The 24,144-nt window shown below is 42.0% G+C and overlaps 1 protein-coding gene across 1 annotated transcript in view; it reads left to right on the top strand.

The window, feature by feature from the left end:
• The window catches only part of LOC124788623 (potassium voltage-gated channel subfamily KQT member 1-like), a 276,137-nt gene that overhangs the window by 228,501 nt on the left and 23,492 nt on the right, over positions 1-24,144 (top strand). Inside the window, exons 8-9 of the mRNA XM_047255894.1 lie at positions 12,918-13,068; positions 21,244-21,367. Of these exons, the coding sequence (XP_047111850.1) occupies positions 12,918-13,068; positions 21,244-21,367 (275 nt within the window). The remainder of the gene's footprint in view (positions 1-12,917; positions 13,069-21,243; positions 21,368-24,144) is intronic.

Below are 24,144 nucleotides of genomic sequence, written 5' to 3'. Positions count from 1 at the left end.
AAAATATTTTCATGTTCCATCTTTGGTCAGTAGCGGATGACATAATCTGGCGTTGTTGTTCAATCAGCATCACACTCAGGGGAATTACGCCGTGTCAGCACTGGACTTGGGACGCAGACTGATGTTAAATTTTAGTCAGTCTGCAGTATCTCTTTGTTCTCGAGTGGTCCCTGAACACGACGTACCAAACGCTGTACCAGTCGTACCGATGTGTTTGATCAAACGTTCAATGGCCATCGCCTTTGGTGGCGTACGGTCCACACTAAAGACGCGTACGGCTATGAAGTTGGTGTATGAAGACAGTCACAGAGTACAGGAGGACGCACGGAGTTCATTGCTCCAGAGGAACCCTACTAGTAGCCAATCCGGAAGATAAACTTTTGACCTTAGAACAATGGAATATAAAAACCTTTAAAAAGAAACCACTTACACCAGACTTTATTACGACTCCACCTGTAGTCTGCTTCCCGTGCGCCACCCTGCAAAAACGCTTGTTGCGAGGTTATTCAGATGTCAGCAGTCTGCTTCTGCTTTTTCTTAAACGCATGCTCTGTGTTTTGCTTGTGACGAACTATTGTCGCGCCTATCAACAGGAGCTTCATCTGCAGCTGTTGCACAGTAGATACAGTTCTGGCTTTAGTTTCACTTTTTGATGCACGCTCTCGTTCGCCTGAATAGGCAGACTTCCTTCTTTTCTCAGGGCGTGAAAATCTTTTACTAAAAGCAAGACAAGTAACATTGAAATTGTCATAGCAGATCCAGCACTTTCGGTGTTTCAACGACATTACTACCCTGAAGAAAATTTTTGTGACATACGATATAACTGTTGAATCAGAGAAAACCGCAATTAAAAAATAATTTCATAGTGTATAGCTTAAACATTCTGCCTGTGGGAAAACTGGAGACCGTCTTGTAAACAAAATTCTTTTACTAAATTTTTCCATCATCGGATCACACAGACGCTTTCATAGCCAGAAACTAAATTATGAAATCAAACCAGCTACTACATACGCGTATAGTTTCCACACATTTGAGTACATTCCCTGAGAATTCGTCATATTACGATTCAACAGACTAGGAGTGGCGCGTCTAGTGTAAACATATCATGTCTTCTGATTTGTGGAACTGGAGGTTACAGTTAATTACATAACAACATAAAGCTTCTGATTCTTAAATCGTAAAAATGAGACTAAAATATACAATTTACTTTCGATGTGCCCTTCTAAATAAAAACTTGTAAAAAGTAAGTGTCATTATGTGTTACACTGTCGTAAAACTCTATTCACATTGGTATATAGGTCATTATCTGCAACTGTTGAAGTGCTGACACACTTCAAAAATTAGATATATTTAGGCTATTTTTTATCACTTTTCTTGTTAATCGTTACTGCACGCGTACACCACTAAAAGGATAATATTTTTTTTAGTATTATTTAAAATACAAAAAAGCTACCACCGGCCTATTCACGAATATCTGTGTAATTTCGCAATCCATTCTCAGAACGCTTTAGCACATTTAGTTTATTTTATGCATAACTTGTATCAATCAGTTCTGGATCACGGCAGCGCTTTCATTTTCAGTATACTGTATTAGAGAATAAAAACTCATACAGAGATTTCGCCAAATTTGAATGTTCATTGGTAATGTTTCTGTTGCATCACACGTTTGAATAACATTTGGCATTTTGCAGTGGAATAGAGAATCGAAAGAGTTAAATCTAATACAACAGCAGGAGGATAAATTGCCTTTCATCAGTGGCACGTAATAGCATTATCTTTGTGTGCTCCGAACATTTTCCTGCGTGCCTACACCTGCCGTAATATCTCAGTCGTGCCCATTATTCCTTATCATACTACTATGACAAACACAGATATTTGTAATGGAGGTCGTTGAGCTTGTATCTCTCACTCTCCCTCGTTACAAAAATGGTTCAAATGGCTCTGAGCACTATGGGACTCAACATCTATGGTCATCAGTCCCCTAGAACTTAGAACTACTTAAACCTAACTAACCTAAGGACAGCACACAACACCCAGCTATCACGAGGGAGAGAAAATTCCTGACCCCGCCGGGAATCGAACCCGGGAACCCGGGCGTGGGAAGCGAGAACGCTACCGCACGACCACGAGATGCGGGCTCTCCCTCGTTTGTCTGCTAGCAAATAATCAGTACACAAAAATACGTTAGTACGTTAGACCAGACTGGAAGTTCTCAAGCGACCACTTTCTCTCAGTAATCTCTGTAGCACGGCCCCGCCATGCAATTTCTTACTAATATGTGTCTGATCATACCCTCTAGGAGTTTTCATTCTAAATACTATAGGATGCAGGGTGTAACAAAACGGTATGCCTAAACTTTTAAAACATATTCCTCACATATAAACAATACAACTGGACACATACAACTTGGATATGGCACTAGAAGCTTTGTTCGCGTGTTACAGCCCATTTATTACAACCCTTCATAGCATGTGAATCATGGAAAGAACGTAGCACCAAAACGTACTAGCAGACCTTATGAAACTCTTCTTTACATGAAATGTTCGGGATACCCTCTGTTAGCAACTAGCTTTCGCACTGAGAATCAAATGTGCTGATGTACCCCTGGAGTATCATGCATGATTTCGCTGCCTTCCACAATACAATCACGTAGACTCTCTTCATCTTGTACCGGGAACCTTCCAGCTGCCTCCACTTAAGTCTAGAGAGGGCATAAACTGATCAGATAAATCATTGTGACAGCTCTCCACAATGAGATTGAATGTGGCGTGGCGTGCATGTGACGCGGTAGGGTAAGTACGTAAGCGGAGCATACATGAAAGTGGTATCGTTATAGCGACGATACAGGCTGTAAATGAGGAAATCCATTGGTCAATAAGGGACTTTGACAAAGGACGTAAATTTATGACCCGGCGCCTGTGAGCAAGCATCTCGGAAACTGCGGTTAGTCGACTGTTCGCGTGCTCTGTTGTGAATTCCTACAGTAAAGGATTGAAGGATGGTGAAATAACTAACAGACAAGACATCGGATATCCTCGCCTCATGACAGAACGTGGAAATCTGAGGCTTTCCCGTTCTATAAAGCGGGAGAGGAGGTTATCTGTGCAAATATGACAACGGAGCACAATCCTGGTGAAAGCACCAGTGTTTCACAGCACACTGGGACATTTATCTGACCTTCCATCGGACCTGTGGTAGTAATCGAAGACATCGTGAAAGCTGTGAACTACCTGAATATTATTGCGGACCATTTGCATTCCTTTAAGTCTGATATCTTTCCCGACGGTGATTACATCTTCCAGCAGGATAATTGTCCGTTTCACAAGGCCAGAGTCGTGTTGCAATGGTTTGAGAAGCATGATAGTGAACTTGTGTTCTTATCTGGGGCACCAAATTCACCTGATCTGAATCCGATGGAACACATCTGTGAAGCTATCGGACGGCAGCTCTGCGCCCGCAAAAACTGGCCTTTAATTTACAGCAATTTTCTGAGCCATGCATAGACATCTGGTGTCCATCAGTGTAGGTCTAGAGAATATGGAGCCGAAGGAATTAGCCTACCTCTTACTGTACGTCACGGAATCTACAGGGTGATTCTTTTCGAAAGAGGATAGAAACACATTGCGCATGTCATTGGCTAGTGGAAGGTTCATGGTTTTGTGTTCGAATTGACAGTATACCATACATTCTACATGAGCACGATGCGTTGCTCGAGAAACATCCAAACGGTAGTCTATTTCATTCCACACACGAGTGAATTGACAGCTTCGGCTGTTCGATTTCTCACCTCTTGAAGAGTAGCTGCCGTAGAAGGGACAATAACTCTGTCTTTTACATCTACACTACATCTACGTCCATACTCCGCAAGCCACCTGACGGTGTGTGGCCAAGGTACTTTGAGTAGATCTATCGGTTCTCTCTTCTATTCCAGTCTCGTATTGTTAGTGGAAAGAAAGATTGTCGGTATGCCTCTGTGTGGGCTCTAATCTCCCTGATTTTATCCTCATGGTCTCTTCGCGAGATATACCTAGGAGGGAGCAATATACTGCTTGACTCCTCGGTGAAAGTATGTTCTCGAAACTTCAACAAAAGCCCGTACCGAGCTACTGAGCGTCTCTCCTGCAGAGTCTTCCACTGGAGTTTATCTATCATCTCCGTAACGCTTTCGCGATTACTAAATGTTCCTGTAACGAAACGCGCTGCTCTCCGTTGGATCTTCTCTATCTCTTCTATCAACCCTATCTGGTACGGATCCCACACTGGTGAGCAATATTCAAGCAGTGGGTGAACAAGTGTACTGTAACTTACTTCCTTTGTTTTCGGATTGCATTTCCTTAGGATTCTTCCAATGAATCTCAGTCTGGCATCGGCTTTACCGACGATCAACTTTATACGATCATTCCATTTTAAATCACTCCTAAAGCCTACTCGCAAATAATTTATGTGATTAACTGCTTCCAGTTGCTGACCTGCTATATTGTAGCTAAATGATAAAGGATCTTTCTTTCTATGTATACACAGCACATTACACTTGTCTACATTGAGATTCAATTGCCATTCTCTGCACCATGCGTCAATTCGTTGCAGATCCTCCCGCATTTCAATACAATTTTCCATTGTTACAACCTCTCGATATACTACAGCATCATCCGCAAAAAGCCTCAGTGAACTTCCGATGTTATCCTCAAGGACATTTATGTATATCGTGAATAGCAACGGTCCTACGACACTACCCTGCGGCACACCTGAAATCACTCTTACTTCGGAAGATTTCTCTCGATTGAGAATGACATGCTGCGTTCTGTCATTTAGGAACTCTTCAATCCAATCACACAATTTGTCTGACAGTCCATATGCTCTTACTTTGTTCATTAAACGACTGTGGGGAGCCGGCCGGAGTGGCCAAGCGGTTCTAGGCGCTACAGTCTGGAACCGCGCGATCACTACGGTCGCAGGTTCGAATCCTGCCTCGGGCATGGATGTGTGTGATGTCCTTTGGTTAGTTAGGTTTAAGTAGTTCTAAGTTCTAGGGGACTGATGACCTCAGAAGTTAAGCCCCATAGTGCTCAGAACCATTTTTGACTGTGGGGAACTGTATCGAACGCCTTGCGGAAGTCAAGAAACACGGCATCTACTCGTACCTTGGAACCCATGTCTATGGCCCTCTGAGTCTCGTGGACGAATAGCGTGAGCTGGGTTTCACACGATCGTCTTTTTCGAAACCCATGCTGATTCCTACAGAGTCGATTTCTAGTCTCCAGAAAAGTCATTATACTCGAACATAATACGTGTTCGAAAATTCTACAACGACAATTAGGTACCTTCAAAATATTTGGCCTCACGCAATGTCGTGTGAAGCTGATCTACTGTAGGCCGATCTCTGTAATAATGATAATTGAATATAGGAATATAGGACCTGGGAGACCAAAAAGCAATGAACAAGGTGTTGTTCTCCAACTCTTCCAATCCACAGTTGTAGGACGGCATTGTTAAGACAACGCCGCAGCACAAGGTGAAAGGTGGAAATGATGTGGGGTGCCGTCATGCTTAAAAACGAAATCATTGGAATCTTCGTGAAGCTGAGGAAACAACCAGTTTTGCTGCATCTCCAGGTATGACATTCCTCTCACAATTTCCTTCGCAAAAAAGAAGGGTCCATAAACTTTGTGAAAAGAAATGGCACAGAATACATTTAGTTTCGATGTCTCTCTCTCATGTTCGACGACGACGCCAGGATTTCGTGACCCCAAGATCTATCACTATAGCAGTTTACTTTTCCCGATAGAGGAAACGTCCATTCGTTCGAAAAAATGAGTCGTTCGGAAAAAGTATCCTCTGCCTTACTATGGAGAACTGAAAAGCAAAGTTCGTACCTTCTGTTATGGTCGCCGGGACGTAATTGCTACATTAACTGCAACTTGTAAGGTTTTATATTCAGAAGTCGTTTCAGAACACGCCACACCGTTGTTTGAAGAAGTTGCCTGCCCATCTTGTGGCCTTCTGAGGGCTCAGTGTGACTGCATCTCGGATACTTTCGACAATTTCGTGGGCGTGCGTGGGCGACTTGTGCTCGTCCTCTTGCATATGCAACCAGATTCCAAGAATTGTGTATCTGTTTCTGCAGAGGCGGCTTCTTGTTGACCTGACGGTGGAATCCACGTTCACTTGAACGCTGGATTAACTCCGCGCAAATGCCAATACACAAAATGTATTTTCTTGCAGTGGTGTGGTCTTTGTGTTGCAACAAACAAACAATAGCGCAGCTGTGTCACAACTTTGACATGCACAATATGTTCCCATTTTTTATAGTTTGTCTCTAATAAACACGTGAAAACTGTTTTTTTTTTTAATCACACCGTATTATTAGAAGCCGACGAACATTAACAACGAAATGAAAAACCATATTTCTCGACGCACTGTTAGATGCACATCTTTCATCAGATCTTGTAGAGTATCCTGTACTGGCATGTCCACACTTAACTAGCCACACTGCACTGAATGGACCGAAAGGGTTCGACTCAGCGCAGGCCGTCCTTAATGAAAGCTCTTTAAGAGGGTGGTTCAGTCCTGTGTCGCCGATATTTAAATTATTCGTACGCAGGTAACATGGGAACACCTGAACGAAGCAGTCGGCTGCGAGTGCAAACAAATTTGAATTTGCACTGCCGTGAGGAGAGGAGTGGTGCGACTGAACGATCCTTGTCTCCTTCTCAAAGGCCTCACATCCTCAACTCTGTATTTGTGCTTGTGTGAAAGCAGGACTGATGTACAGGGGTTAGGCAAAATAATGTGAACACCTATACTTACTTGGGAATGGTTTCTTAATAAGGGGTTTGAAGCCCATTTGCCCACAATACAGCTGCTAATCTTCTTGGAATACTGGCATGTAATGATTGTATAGTCTCCAGTGGAATGTTACGCCAGTCTTCGATCAGAATCTCTTGTAACTCCTGCAGTGACGAGGTAAGCGGAAATCTGCTCTGGAGTCTGCGCTCCAATACTGCCCACAAGGGTTCGCTAATGTTCAAGTCAGGGGACTTTGCTGGCCAGGGAAGACGCTGCCGTTCAGCTGCATGCTCCTCATATCACGATTGTACTTTCCTGGCTGTGTGAACGGGTGCATTATCGTCCTGAAACATGGCATCATTGTTGGGGAAAAACATTTGAATAATGGAATGCACCTGATCACCTAAAATGTTCACATAATCGCTGGTTATAATACAGCCTTTGAGGATAATGATGAGACCATCGGAATACCATGATATGGCTGCCCACACCAAAACTCTTCCACCTCCGTGTTTAACCGTTGGAATCAAGCACTCAGGATTGCAGGCTTCCTTTGGCGTTCTTCAGATGTAAACCCGGCCCGATGTTGGAATAACGAAAACCATGACTCGTCGGACCATATGACGTGTTCCCACTGATCAGCCGTCCAGAATTTATGCTCTTGACACCCTGTTTTACTCTTCTTTGTGTTGTTTGTCGTCACTAATAGTTTCAGTATAGCAGCTCGTCCATAAACATTCGCTTTATGGGCTTCTCAGCAGACAGTGTCGATAGATACGGATCTCGAAGATAGCTATTGAGCTCTGCAGTCACTTTAGCTGTCGTAGTTTTGTGTTGTTTTGACAAAAAATGGTTCAAATGGCTCTGAGCACTATGGGGCTTAACTTCTGAGGTCATCAGTCCCCTAGAACTTAGAACTACTTAAACCTAACTAACCTAAGGACATCACACACATCCATAACCGAGGCAGGATTCGAACCTGCGACCGTAGCGGTCGCGCGGTTCCAGACTGTAGCGCCTAGAAGTGCTCGGCCACTTCCACCGGCTGTTTTGACACAATTCGTGTCATTTAGTTCTGATTTGCGCTTATTATTATTTTTACACGTTGATGTCTTTCCATGTTTTGTGTAGGCTGTCATGAATTTTGAAACAGTTGCTCTTGAAACATTCAATAAGTTGACTGTCTTGGTTATCGATGCTCCAGTTAATCGGGCCCCATTATCTGCCCTCTCTGGAACTCTGTTAAGTCTTTCACTGCACGTCGACCTCGGCCTCTGAATGCAAATACGAAGTGTGCATTACTCGTAAACAACCTGCACAGTTGCCTAGTTCGTACTGAACACGCACAGTCCATCGTGACACGTGCCTTATCTGCATTGTTGACCATGAAAGACAACTATCCCATTACTACCACTGTTCACAATATTTCACCTTTGCCCTGTACATCGAAAGGGCTTACCGAGTCTTTTTAAGATAACGGGAGTTGCACTCTAACTTGATGGACCTACAAGTTTTGGTAGTGGCTACCGCTTTGCTTGCTGATATTGGCAGGGTGTAAACGAGGTAGTACAGGCCCAGCCTCCATTGGTATCTTATGCAACCACGGTTTAAAATAAGACACCCCCATCTAATACTGCCACGTTTAGGCGTCCATACAGTACACTTTCTACAGCTACAAGTAGAGATACTCATGTAATTTTTACTACTTATTGTATATCCCTTCATAGAGACTTACATAAAGAATCATTGTATCCTTTGCTGGATTTTAATATTGCTGGACCATACAGGGTGTGGTAGATAAGTAATGAGACTGGCCGCCGCGCGGCGCCCCAGTCGCTCGCAGGGCGGTCTCCACCTGTACGTCACGTGGTGGGGGATCTGAGCTAACAATAGAACCGGTTCGCAGTCGCGTCGGAGAGTTGGTGCAGTGAGGGTCGAGCTTCGCGTATTACGTTGTTTGTGTGCCCGTGACACTTGTGAAAACGCTGAAGATGGATCGCTCGATAGAACAGCGGTATGCAACCAAATTTTGTTTCGCTAGGGCAAAACTGCTTCGGAAACTTTTGCTATGATTACGGAGGTCTACAAAGAAGACTCTCTATCAAGAGCTCAAGTGTTCCGGTGGTTTAATGAATTTAAAAACGGGAGGGAATCCGTTGAAGACATGGAACGATCTGGACGCCCTTCAACGAGTCGTGTGGATGAAACGGTGGCCAAAGTGAAAGAACTCCTGGACTCCGACCGTTGTTTAAGTCTCAAAATGATCGCCGATGAGGTCTCCGTGAATAAATTTACGGTTCACCAAATTGTTACGCAAGATTTGATGATGAGGAAAGTTTGCGCAAAATTGGTTCCCCGAGTGCTCACCACCGAACAAAAGCAACAACGAGTGGAAATTTGCCGTGAGATGTTGAATGATTTGGAAAATAATCCACACATTTTAGACAACGTAGTAACAGGCGACGAATCGTGGACATTCCAGTACGACCCGGAGACGAAAGCCCAGAGCTCGGAGTGGCACACACCGGCATCCCCGCGGCCGAAGAAAGCAAGAATGTCAAAGTCTCGCATCAAGACAATGCTGATTGTGTTTTTCGACAAGCGGGGGTTAATTCACAAAGAGTTTGTCCCTCAGGGGAAGACTGTCAATGCCGAATTCTACAAAGAAGTCCTTCAGCGATTGCACAGAGCCGTCAAACGGAAGCGACAGGACCTTGCTCAACGCTGGCGTCTCCACCACAACGCTCCGGCGCACACAGCGTTCCTCGTGACCTCCTACTTGACCCGAATTGGAGTTTTGCCACAGCCACCATACAGCCCTGACTTGAGTCCTCCTGATTTCTTCCTATTTCCGAAGGTCAAAAGATGCCTGAAGGGTCATCGTTTCGACGATATTCCGAACATCCAACGTGCTGTCACGAAGGCACTAACTGGGATAACTCAAACGGACTACAGTGGGGCCTATGAAGCTTGGAAAACGCGCTGGCAACGTTGTGTCGACGCCCAAGGCGAGTACTTTGAAGAATATTAACGTTTTGTACAAATTGGATCAATAAATTTGTTTTTCTAGACTGAGTCTCATTACTTATCTACCACACCCTGTACACCGATAGAGAAAGTCCACATTTCTTATCGATGTACTGCAATACATGCCCTGTAGTTGCTTCTGTGGTTACAAACCTCAATATAAAAATTGAATGTACTCACGATGCTGAAGATTTTTGTTTGTTGTCAGTTTGCAAAAACTTAGGTTCCCACAGTTTTTTCATAATTTATGGGTTACGCGTTTCTTCTTGCGAATAATCCATAAAAATTCTGCAGTTTATCTATCTCCGAGTTGGTGATATTGCGTTTGTCACCTTGCCATCTTGCAGTTTCTCTCCCGCTTTCTCTCTCATAACTTTTTCATTCTAGAACCCATTATTTCTACACATGTCCTATACATTCTTGCTTATTAACAGAATTACTGGAATCATAGACGTTTTCTGCAACAGTTCTATGCTCTGTTATCGCTATCTCCTAGAAGTCAGCATATAATGCACACCCCATGACTCAAATGAACGTTAGAAAACACTCAACACACAAGACACCTCCATTCCGCATTTGGGCCCTTCATAACGACAAATGAGCTCAACGTCTGCATATGTATTGTAAATTAAATAAAAATTTTAACCCAATTTCCACTTCTTGTAATTGCCATAAAGGCAGGAACAATATTCGTTGATTCACACTCGGTACTTTCAAAAATGTTTCAAATGGCTCTGAGCACTATGGGACTTAACTTCTGAGGTCATCAGTCCCCTAGAACTTAGAACTACTTAAACCTAACTAACCTAAGGACATCACACACATCCACGCCCGAAGCAGGATTCGAACCTGCAACCGTAGTGGTCGCGCGGTTCCAGACTGAATTGCCTCGAACCGCTCGGCCACCAATGGCCGGCAGGTACTTTCAGGCGCAGTTTCTTCAGCAGTTCTTTTAACTGAAAATTTACAAACATTTGTAACAACAAAACCAATAATCGTGTTGTAAAAAGGAACCACATTGGCGGCTGAGAGATAGCCAACATTGCAGACAAAACATTATTTCTTCCAATGAACCTAAGGTTATACACTAACTTCCGTTATTTTCAAACAGTTTATTTTTCATTGCGCATGAGTTCATAGTTTGAGCTAACGATCCACATGTCACGCATTTTATTATTAACCTGTTCGCAATTCACTTTCAGTGTAGTACATTTTCAAACAAAGAAACATCACTATCACACTGTTTTCACTTAGTGAAAATTACCTTCTAGCTCAGATAGCAGCTTCTGGTTAATATAACATTCCCAACCTGATTCACAGCATTCCAGTAGTCACTGGTACACTTCTCACGTACATGAGAAGTTTGTACTTTTTTTCGTGAAGACGAATGATATTGTTTCTTGCCATTTATAAAGTTACGCGCACTACACACAGTAATCACTTAGTCCTAAATTTCTATCTTTGTTCAAACCTTCTTATACTTAGCATTTTGTACTTACAGAAAACTCAAGCGGAATTAACAACACGTGAACACAGACTAATGAATACGCGAATTTACAATCGAACAGTGACAGTCTGACGTCTGCTTGCTATCGGTAGATGCAGACAGTGCCGTAAACCATGGTGAACCATGAGACTCTTTAGAATTCTTAGCTAAGAGAATAAATGCAATCCAGCATTAAATAAAATTGCACTGTTGGTGAACATAACCACAAAAAATATATGCGGAGAGGAGCGCTGCATTTGTATTTACCAGCTCTGCAAAAACATTTACTACACTTAAACTATCCATCGTATCGATGTGAAGCAACTGCGAAAATACAATGAAAATGTCAGACATTACATTAATATTATTAATTAAAAATCCCATTTTTGACCCAATTTATTACTATCTCCTGTAAGAATGAATTGTAGGTTCTTCCGATGTGCCTGGATGGAAAAACATGAAGTCCTTCCAAACAATCACCGACAACAATAACGTCTCAAATATTAATAGAAAATCTTTGTTTAGCATACCTGTATGCTTCAACAGACGTATGAGGATACGTCTTAGCCAATAAGAGCTGGTCTTGAAAATTTACGATTTGATCATGCCGAAATAGAGTCAGACCTTTAGAAGAACATTTACACTGAAGCAAACATAGACACTTGTTGAATAAACGCCGGCCGAAGTGGCCGCGCGGTTCTGGGCGCTGCAGTCTGGAACCGCGAGACCGCTACGATCGCAGGTTCGAATCCTGCCTCGGGCATGGATGTGTGTGATGTCCTTAGGTTAGTTAGGTTTAAGTAGTTCTAAGTTCTAGGGGACTAATGACCTCAGAAGTTGAGTCCCATAGTGCTCAGAGCCATTTGCACCATTTTTTTTTTTTTTTTTTTTTTTTTTTTTTTTTGTTGAATAAACCATAGGCCGAAGCATATCCCTGCAGAAAAATCAGCTAGTGATAATTACTGTAGATTTTATGTAAGAAGGTGTTTCACATGGTATGCTGACACTTTCTATTTCCCGTATGTTTCCCTCAATGAATGTACAAGGAATACAAGTAGAAAATGAGCTCTAACACTGTAATGAAGCATCTCTGGACGCATGTCCATATAACATATTCTTCTACTTGTGAAGAATGTCTTCTGGAAGTTTGCCATACATTTCTGGTAAATCCTGTACTAGTGCAATTAAAATGGATCGTATGTTCCATTAATAATAATGTTTCACTGCTTACGTGTTTTATATTTACTGCACATACATACTGAGGTTAAAAATACTGGTCGCCTTTTGAACAGTATTAATAATTTTACGACTATATAGCCTTTTCCTGTTGCTTCAGTAGGCAGTTTCAGATGTCAAATTTTTTCCTAGATAGATTTCATTTTAAAAGGAGTGTAGTGGACCTAACTAACGTGTTATTATTATGATTACACATCACGTACGGACCTTCATTTAGCGATGTAACGTAACGTGCAATGTAGATAAATTGTTTTATTCATAAAGAAGGAAGTCTTAGCTGTAAGAAATATTATATGCATTGCTTAGCGTGGCTGTCATACCTTACCCCTATCATCCCGTGTGTCCCTTGGTGTTTATATTCGCTTACTGAACACCCCGACAGTCTCTCATCCTCCAGGTAGCGAAGAAGGCAAGCGTCCTCAAGCGCAGGAAATCGAAGAATCGCATGGAGGTTCCCAGCAACGCACTCGAAGGGAGCACGAGGCGTGACAGTGAGGGCGACGTTGTTTTCTACATAGAAGAACCGAAAGCAGGTGAGTATACGTCTCTCCCCTTTATTATTTCGGTGCGGTAGTTTTTTTCTCTGTTAGCATTTGCCTGTTGTTGTGCAGCCACCCACCACATTATTGATGGTATTCTACTCTGCACTTTGTTATTAACTATTTACAGAATGTTAGGTACGGACAAATGATGAAAACATGGCGCCACTAGAAACTACTCATTAAGAAATTACACCATAATACAAAAAACAGTAGCATCACACAAAATATCCACACATCATGTGCATGTTATATCCAAATACTTGTATCACACATACTTAAGCGGTCGAACGTCACATTTAATACTGGTTCACTCTTTTGATTTGACAGCAACACTACATCCAGTATTAGAAGAGAAACCTCTGCATTTACCAATGCTCACATAATTTGTGTCTGTGTCTTGAAAATAGTAGATGGTTCACATCTCCTTCTTCATGCACAAATCGCATAATGTAAATCCTCAATCCTATTTCAAACAGGTGAGTTGAAGATTTACCATGATTTATGGGCATGCTTCTATTCCAACTGGTAAACCAAGGAAATAATGCTGTTTTCAATTAAGGCCGATGGTAACGCATTCCCTTTGAGATCTTGGTCGAATCCCATTGCTTCTGATAGTCGTCTCCCTCTTTTTCGTTGATTAAGCCCAAAATTCTTCGCAAGGGAGCCTGTCATTTAGTATTTCACTTAGTACATTACTCACTTCGTTAAGCTGTCTACTGTTTCACTATAAAAGCTGCCATCGTAACTTGGAATACACAAAAACATTGCTACTCTTCCTGCTTGCTCACTTCTGTATATTCTTTAATAATGTTCAAGTGATACATTTTTAGGCTCTTCAGAACACTTAGGAAATCTGTTAATCCGTGTTGTTGCTTGTACTACACGTTGGCAACGTCTTACTTTACACAGTGTAAAATTGTTAGCAGTGTGACCGTGAACACAGGCCTGCACACTACGGCTGTGCGACTGTGAGAAGGCCGATCCACTGCTGATTATCATACCATGTCATGTTAAGTCACGTCAGAGTGTATTTACAATGGACGTCGCCTTATATCTATTTGCATAGCCCAATAGCGATTGGTGAAAATGAGGTTATAAGTTACCATCTGTGATACGAAGAGCCGGAGTATAGTATCGGAATTCGAGGAACTAACAACCATAAAATTTATTAATAGCCAGAGTAAACTTCATACGGATATTCTTGATCAATTCTGTATGGTAAATTGCTGAGAAGTGAAATAACATTTCAAATTATCGACATTTATTTGCTTCCGAAAACGTGTCGATACTGTACTGTAACGTACAAGGAGTATTCAAAAGAAAAGGTAATAAGCAACAATGTGGATAAAACTTAAGCCTTTATTCAAAAGTATTCACGAGAAGCCTGAGCACAACTATTCCACTGCTTTACAAGCCGGAGTTAAAGCGCTTCCTTTTGAGATGCTTTTTTAGCGCACCAAACACAAGGAACTCACAGAGCAGTTTGTCCGGGCTGTAGGTCGGATGTTCAAGCTGCTCGCACTTGAACTTGGCCAGTACACTTTGTGTGATGTTGGAGGCGTGCGGACGCGTGATATTGTGGAGCGGAATCGCTTCCCCTGTGAGCAGGCTGTTTTGTCTTGATGGACTTACGTTGATTACAGAGTGTCTCACAGCACAGGTCACTGTTAAAGGTTTTTTTCACGCTCGAGGAATTCAACGAGTATAGGACATAAACCGTCGAAAAGGACGTTGAACATGCTCAGTGCACAGCTTTGAATTTTTTAGGGGGAGGTCATGACGTATGCTTCCATTGCACTACATTCGTATCCCTAGAACTCTCAGAACATTTTCTCAAAGTGACATGTGGAAATTTCAACTGGGCTGGTTGTTACGACATTTCGTACCTTTCCATCTGATCATTCCTCATCTAATGTACGCCATGATTGTACTTACATCCTAACCCATGAGATATGTATACATTGCTACAGCGTTCTTTATTCCACACATCAATAAATCGGTCACATTACATGGTGTCAGAAGTTCAAAAATAGTTTTGTAAATATAATGTCCATCAAATGCACTAATATGAACTCAGAAACTGAAATTATGAAGAAAAAAAATAGTCCCATGATGGGGGTTACATCCATCAAAACCTTTGATTGAAAACATAGAGTAAATTAGAGTAAATATCTCTGGAGTGAGCATTCACATGCGCAGAACAGATTTTGTGTTGTCAGCATACATTGCCGTCCTGGTCATGTGTTCTCGGGACGTCGTGTGTTTGTCAGGAATATTTCGAATGTCATTACATCCCTAGTACAGACGGATTCTTTTCGTACGTGTCGTGGATTATTTATTTATGTTGCGCGCAGACATTTTAACAGTATCCATTTGATACCCGGAATAAACCTGCTACGTAACCTTTAAGGGCAAGTGATATGCATTCTGCTTCTTTGCGATAGGTTTCACAGTTCAGATGCACTCGATTTTTGGTAGTTTTCGGTATGATACGGCACTTTATAGTATTACAGAGCCTGACGTACATTTTTGCAGTGATAGTGTTGCAAAACGACTTGACAGTACACTAGTACGTTTGCAGGTGTCCGAACAACACCGAATTTGCCACACATTAGCGATTATATCCCTGCTAATTCGTCTTTTTTCTACTATTTCTGAGTATTTATTTTCCCATTTTTGCGACCTAAAGCACAATTTTTCTTACTGGTGACACTTTGAAGTGTGCATTTAAAGCATTTTAAGTACTTGCTCCCAGTTTATTAAATAAATGGTAGACTGAGTAAATAGGGGCAAAAAAGGCGATCGGAGAATAAATGTACTGTAAAGCAAATACAGTTGGTCATGCAACAGTCAACCCATATAACACCATTAAGGGAAGTGCAAAGTGACACAAATGAAAAAGTTTGGGGACATGTTTACTAATATTTTACGCTTCTTAATCAAATGGTGAAGAACATAAATTGAAGGCAAAATACACCAAAGAAGATGAATGTGTACTTTGATTAGCTACACTACTGTGTCTTTTATTTGATTTGTGCAGAAAATGTTTTTAAGCTGAATGCAGAAATTGGTAGTAGGTGCTGTGGAAAATTAAAAATAGTTGGTATAGCATCTACCATCAGCCACACACGTCCAAATTTTTCTCTGTTTCAACGTTCCTTTTCAAAGTGTTTTGAACTTACTTTGGAATATTTTGTGGGGACAAAATTACTCCTCCTTATTTTCTGGAGCCACATCTTTACTCGTTGTTCATCCTTCGGAAAACTAAAATATAAATCACACATAATCATTCTCCATGTCGTAGATACACTTAACATGGTCTCCTACTGTAACTTTATAGTAAACAAAAAGGTTTGGACGCACATATTATACGAAGACAATTACAGACTCCCACTCTATTGAATTTATGTGTCTCCCGTCTTTCAAATCTATGTACATAATCGACAAGTCACTGATAAATGCGTGGAGGATAGTATTTGCTGAAACAACTAATCATTCCCTTTCCTGTTCCACTAGCAAATTCGTACGAGACGTAATATCTATTATATAGTCATAAAATCGTAGAAAAATAGGTCTACAGAATCAGGCCTTAATTATAATGCGTCTCGAAATTTTTAAACATAGTACCGATGAAAAGTTACTATCCCTCCTTTCACATAATTTTTCTTTGCATCCGTAGCAACAACAGTAATTCACCATCGCTATTACACTATCAACAAACGGTGAAAATACAACAAAAACTCTTGATATTATAAACTTCCAACTCTGCGGAAAGCACACACGCACAGCGAAGTCCCGAAAACACGTGACAATCCTGGATTAATATCGTTGACAACATGCGCAGAATGCAATGCTCACTCCACAGATATTTGCTCTATGGTCGAAAAAACAGAAAACATGGTGAGCGTCTGGTAACTGTAGAAGCAACAATTCGAGTTTTATGTGCCAGCAATGCAAATAAATAGCAAACCAAGGCGTAATGACGCTGCCGCGCGCTAATTCAAGCTCGCCGGTGTGTGTGTGTATGTGTGTGTGTGTGTGTGTGTGTGTGTGTGTGTGCGTGCATGCGTGCTGTGCGCGTGTGTCAGTGCAGTGCTGTGCGGTCGTAATTACTGTACGCGACGTTTGTGTAGTTCCGCGCCCAGCCTCTAGAGGCGCTGTGTTTTCTAGCTTTTATATACGTTCTGTTTATTATTATTTTTCCTTGTTTTTTGAGTTAGTAGTAGTTCCGTGCCCCTGGCTTGTGTGGACGATTACTGTTTTTTCTCCTAACTACGGAAGTTTCCCGAGGATTAAGGATCCATCTGTATAGGCCGGAAGCAAATTTCGTAACTCCGATCAGTCCATGCAGGCCGGGCGTCGTCAGGTTTGCGCTCGCAATAAAGTTATTGTTGCTGAAGTGAAGGTCTTTATTCTTCTGAATCACGTTAAGCAAAGGTCGGACAGCCACCAGTTTAGCTGAACCCGACAAGTGGTGACCCCGACGTGATCCAAGCAGAAACCGACGTGATTAAGAAGAAGCAGGCGTGAGCTACGGAAGTAACGAGCACATAATGACCGAACAGCAGGCCGTCTCCAGGATTGCAGTCCGTTTGCCGCTGTTCTGGCCCGACAACCCGGTACTCTGGTTCGCGCAGGCAGAGGCAAGTTTTAGCTGCGGTGGAATAACGGCCGAAGCAACTAAATTTGCGCTGATTGTCAGCCAACTCGACCAACGTTATGCAGCCGAGGTGCAGGACATAATCACAGCACCGCCCGAGGCTGGAGCTTATGCCAGGCTAAAATCAGAGTTGATTCGACGGGTGGTCGCGTCACAAGAGGACCGGATACGTCAGGTTCTGACACAGGAAGAAATTGGCGACAGGAAGCCTTCTCACAATACCTGCGACATCTACGCAGTAAAGTCGACACCGTTACTGTGCCAGACAGTCTGCTCAGAACGCTGTGGAGCAGTAGGATGCCGCCGCAAATAAAAGCCATAATCGCCTCACAAACGGACATGCCGCTGGATGACGTGGCGCAGCTAGCAGACCGGATTCAGGACGCGATCACACCGGCTCAGGTCAGCCCAGTCGCGGCGTTGGACAACAGTACAAACAGTACCGCGTCTGTAGCACGGGCCGACCACGATTCACTCGCGGCCAAGGCTGAGCTTTTCTGCGCCCAGGTCAGTGCGCTGCTGGCACGTGACGACGACAATAATAGAAGAAGCCGATACAGACGGCGGCGTTCGAGGAGCCTATTTCTTGCCTCGGTTTTTTCTGGACTCACTTATCCAGGAAGAAGGGAGTCGTAGATTGCTCCCTTATCCACTTGCTACCTGTCTTCGACGTAGTGGGGGTCTGTGTATTCCCTTCAACCTGAGACAGTTTCTTCCTGGGAGTCTTAGGTTCAAGTCCCTTTAATTCCCTCGACACTTGTCTTTAGGAAGCCATTCTTTCCCTTCCTTTTTCCTCTGTTCCCTGAGTAGTTTCCTCCTCTGGACCCCAGACAAGCCTTTGATCTTAATCTGGTCTAGCTTCTCGGTTACAGTTCCCACTTCTGGCTCAGGTCTAGACCCTGATTCAATAGTGGCATGCCTTACATCGGTACTGACCCCAATGTTTATATATCTGAGATCTCAATTTGCCTCTCAGTTAGTTTTTCTTTCTTTTCTTTAGTTGTGTCCATATTGGTCCCATGAGATTTGGGGATCTAAAAGGTCCATGCCACAAATACCCCATGTGGTGTAAGGCTAGTTACTCAGGGAGGTCGCCCGGTATCCCTGAGTCTCCATTTGTGACACATCTTCCCATGTGCCATGCACCCCACAGCATGGATTGCAGCACCTTGGGTTGTATCAGGGAGTTGGGTAGCACTAGGAGTGGATAGGGACGAAGGGACGTTGTGGAACACTCATAGTCTGATCCATCGGCTGAGGCCTTTCCGGCAGTAGGTCCTCTACCTTTGGAATAGCCCTCAGCTTCACACAGATATGCAAGCCTCTCCACTCACACAGACAGTGCTTCGTCAAGCTGGTGTCCCCCAGAGAGGGACATGCATTACATTACCAGATATCTGCCAAAATGACTTTCAAAATGTCTGATTACTTCAAGTTTCATTCATCTGTAAATGGCTACAAACTTTTATCTGCCATATTTGCAAATACAAGAAAGGTCCAATATTTTGTAAAGTATCCTACCCCTCCATACAAGTCTCCCAAAGACTTTCCAAAATACACATTACTGCACCTCAACAGATTATAGAAAGCTGCCAGTACTGAGTAAGGTATGAGATTTGTGAACAAATGAATGAGATAAAATGATTGCATTCTTTTTGCCACTAAATTCACTTAAATCACTTCCACATTGTAAATGAAATGTTTTTATCTTTGTAAATGTAAGTAAAATTGCAGAAAAGTCACTCATGATTCGTATTGCAGGAGAATCACTCATGTTTCATGTTTGTCACAAGAGGACTGGTGTGACATGAAGAGGAGGGAAAGGGGAAACTATCACAAAACTCTCTCTTCTCACTTTTAGCTTGTAAATGTTGTTCTCTTTTTTTTAAGTTTCAAATTTTTTTAGTGTGGGGTGGAAAGGGAGTGGGGACTAGTGCAGCAGGGGATACAACCCGTCGGCTTTGAACAATGACGTCACAAGTCGCCAGAGAGCATGTATTACAGAGATGAAAGAGCTGAGGAGAATGTTGAGAAACAAAGGAATGCGAGAGAGATAAACATTGATTTTGTCAAAAGCATAAGTGTTTTTTGACTTTTAAAAAAAAAAAAAAAATCTCACGAGATAGAATAAACTGATCCTACTTTATTAAGCAATATCTTGTCAAAAGCCAAGAAGCGATTGTTCTTTATGTTCTAGCTCCCTTCAGTACGTTATAAGTGTTTTTTGACTTTAAAAAAAAATCTTAAGAGATAGAATAAACTGATCCTACTTTATTAAGCAGCTCCCTTCAGTACCTAATAAGTGTTTTTTGGCTTTTTAAAAAAAAAATCTCACGAGATAGAATAAACTGATCCTACTTTATTAAGCAATAGTGTTTTTTTGGCTTTTTTAAAAAAAAAATCTCACGAGATAGAATAAACTGATCCTACTTTATTAAGCAATAGAGTTTTTTTGGCTTTTTTAAAAAAAATCTCACGAGATAGAATAAACTGATCCTACTTTATTAAGCAATAGAGTTTTTTTGGCTTTTTTAAAAAAAATCTCACGAGATAGAATAAACTGATCCTACTTTATTAAGCAATATTTTGTCAAAAACCGAGAAGCGATTGTTCTTAGTGTTGTAGCTCCCTTCAGTAGTTAATAAATGTTTTTTGGCTTTTTAAAAAAAAATTTCACGAGATAGAATAAACTGATCCTACATTATTGAGCAATTTTTTTTTTTTTGGATTTTTAAAAAAAAAATCTCACGAGATAGAATAAACTGATCCTACTTTATTAAGCAATTTTTTTTTTGGATTTTTAAAAAAAAAATCTCACGAGATAGAATAAACTGATCCTACTTTATTAAGCAATATCTTGTCAAAAGCCGAGAAGCGATTCTTCTAGTGTTGTAGCTGCCTTCAGTAGCTTTAAAAAAAAAAATCTCACGAGATAGAATAAACTGATCCTACTTTATTAAGCAATCAGTAAAAAAAACGAAATTGAAACATCACAGCAAAAGCTTATTAGAACACAGAACTGCTTTATTATCTATGCCTCGAAGTGAAGACATTAAGATCTATGACTAAGGAATGACGTCATTGTTCAAAGCCGACGGGTTGTATCCCCTGCTGCACTAGACCCAGGGAGTGTATCCAGTGTTATATTTTCTAATGCTGTACAGTGTGCATTATTGTTGAATGAGACTACATGTGGCTGGTACCAGTGTAACAGCAGGAGTTATGTTTTCATATGGTGCTGGCTAGAAGGTAAAGCTGCTAGTAGCATAAACAGACATAGAAACAAATTTGTTAAAATTTTCTGTTTTCCTGTCTAAAATTTGGTACTAGATGGCCACTGTGGTTGCCTATATAGAGAAGTTGACATTGGGTCTATTACTGCATTATTATCCTCACATTTTATGCCTGGTCACTGGCCTCCTGTGTTATCTTAAGTTGATCTATATGTCTTCAAGTTCTTTATATATCTGATTTCTACACTAAGTTTTAATTTATTATTCTCTCAGGAACGCCAAATCGTGTGAGGAGGGAAGGTCGTGGGTCACTTTTCACAAGCCAGACAAGTAGTGTCACGGAGGCAGCATCAGATGAAATAGACATTGATATAGATGAGCCTCAGAGAGTAACTACGTATGTATCTCTTTTATTTATTTCACATTAGTTATGAATAAGGTAGTTTTCATTATCTTCAAACACACTTTTGTCTCATGCAGTTAGCAACTTGTTTTTTTATGAATTTAATATTCTCAGTTACTGGTATTAGTATTGATAAGCAATTGAGAGTTGGCTGTCATATGGATATTACCACTCCTTTCATTACAATCAAATGTTTCTGTGATAATGAATAGAACAATACAGTGTAGCAAGTAAATGTTATTTTGCCAGCCTAGTACTGGTAATGTGCTACAGAGACAGTTGACTTGTTTTCTACTACACATGACACTGTTGGTAGAAAAAATTATCACCACCAATATTTGAGAGGTTAAGGGGTGCTATACAGTTCCTTGTCAACAGTCTGTGAACTCATTCCCTTCATTAAATTCCAGTCTTCCATATTATACGAAGTATACAACTCAGTTCAGGATGGTTGTCACCAAATTGCATATGTTAAATTTCCTTCACCTGATTTGAGTGGTCCAGGGGTTTGATGCTGATCGAACAGATTTACTCCCTCCACACCATGGTTGTAGTGTGTGCAGAAATTGGCTGCAGAATACTGATCTGCTTTTTATGTTTTCAACTCCAGTACTGGCACTTACGTGTGTTACACTCATATAATTTTCTGTTATTTTGCATCACTCATCACAAGACTGTTATCAGTCCATCTCAGAAAAGTAATTTTTTTCTGAAGTTTATGCTGCCTGAAGAGAACCCTATTGAGTTTTGGAAAGATTTCTGAGGGAGCAGTTTTTGTATGATCATGCCTCATTGTACTAATAAGAAATAAGTTGTGCTCCAACATCAAGTCCAAAAGAAGTAGAAGAGTATCGTGCTCCAGATAAATGCTGCTTCCTGTTGAGCATTGTTTTTGGTGACTGAAGTGCCTAACATTATGCTGCCACATGTGTCACATTTTCCTGTACAGGAAGAGAACTTTACTAGGTAGCAGATAGGCTCTGTGAGACACCAAAACATAAAACCGAATCTTATAGGTTTGCCTATAATAAACTGCTTCATCTAATGCTGCCTATGGTATGTTTCCATGACCTCGTCCAAAGAGAAAGTGGAATCTGTATGTTTAGAATATTCTTTGAACTTCTTATTTACATCAATCAGTGGCCTTAATTTACACATTTCATCAGATGAATTTTAATATCCCATTGTGGGTGACGCACTCTACAAGCAGAGAAGTGTGTCTAAGTAGTCAAGAACAATAGAACTTTATGACTTACACAGAGACATTTATTTCTGGATAGCAAGTGAAAGAACTGATCTAACACGATAACAGTTCTTGAAGGTACAAGCTGAGTACACAATCTGTCACAGTGTGAAAAAACTGCCAAAGACAAAATCCATATATGGCACACTGACGATTTCAAGGGTTACAACTGGCATGTGCTGCATTCTATTGGATAGACTAGTAGATCTTCTGATGTCCTGTGCTATGATTGGAGGGACTGGAACTTGCACTGGCTGGTGAGGTGCTAGGCAGCATCCTATATGGCCGTTGATGGGGGAATATGAGAAAACTGTGCTAGCATCGTGCTCATGGAAGCGAGTTAGTGGCAGCAACAGCAGCACTTTATCCAGCAAATGTGGCACTCCCAGGTACTGCAGTGACTGTTTGCAGATAGGATGGAGCTGTGGTTGAGCCGCAGGTGCCTTGACAGGGCAGCAGCCAGAAGCACTGTTGTGTGGCAAGTGGCTGAATTGTAAGCCACCAGCCAGATGCCACATTCACATTCCATACAGAGCAGATGGTGGAGCCATTTCATCATGTAGATACAGCTGTGATGGAGACCACAGCCGAGTATGCAGCATCCCTTTCCTCTACAGAGGAGATGGCTGTGGTGTAGATGACAGCTGTAGATGCAGCATCATGTTTTTCTCAAGGGAGAAGTTGTGAAGCCATCATGGAGAAGAAGTGCCACCTGGAGGAAGGGGCTAGGACATGACCAGTGTCTGGAAAGATTCCTGGACAAGGGCATGGCAAGCGCCCCATGCGGCTGCTGCAGTATGTGCTGTGTGGTTACAACACAGGTTGGCCAGGAGGATGTCTGCAGGATGCCGATGGCAAATGGGAGACAGGTGCTCAAACCAAAGGTAGATGTGAGGTTGCTGATAGGATTGACCAGATAGTAATGACTGGAGAGGACACTTTGATAGCCAGGTGTTGATATGACAATGCTAGGAGAATGTCCCAGGAGGTTGCTGAACACTTTGCTGCCAGCAGTAGTTGGAACCCAAGACACTGAGACCTTCTTGGAAGGAAGGCCTGGCATGACTGCAGGCTTATGTCAGGTAGCACAAGCAGCTTTGGACACAGTAGGTGGAGGGTGGTCTCCAGACATACAGGGAGGTGGATGAGTTGAGGGGCAGATCTGGAAAAAGGAGATACATTCATGGCCTTCTTATAGAAAGGACAAACAGATGAATGAAGGGGGTGAGACATGGTGTGGCCAGGCCTTGCAGCAAAACTTCCAAGAACAGAGAACAGGAAGTGCAGAGAAGTCTGTGAGGCTGCATGAGATGAACACAGTGAAAAGCATCTGTGGGCCAGTGACCAGGCCGGGGGAGGCCCGGCTGGTTTTCATAAAAGATGGAATGTGTGCTGTGAAAGATGCTTTCAAAGAAGAAGGCGAAAACATGAGATGGGTGAGACACACACTGAGAAGGGAGAGGGACAGGGAGAGGAAATAGAGCTCCAAGGATGTGGGCTGAATGTCCAAAACAGGCAGAAGAGAAAG

This window comes from Schistocerca piceifrons, chromosome 3, assembly GCF_021461385.2.
Source record: "Schistocerca piceifrons isolate TAMUIC-IGC-003096 chromosome 3, iqSchPice1.1, whole genome shotgun sequence".
In the NCBI taxonomy this organism is placed as follows: Eukaryota; Metazoa; Arthropoda; class Insecta; order Orthoptera; family Acrididae; genus Schistocerca; species Schistocerca piceifrons.
This window is presented reverse-complemented; position numbering and strand designations above follow the sequence as displayed.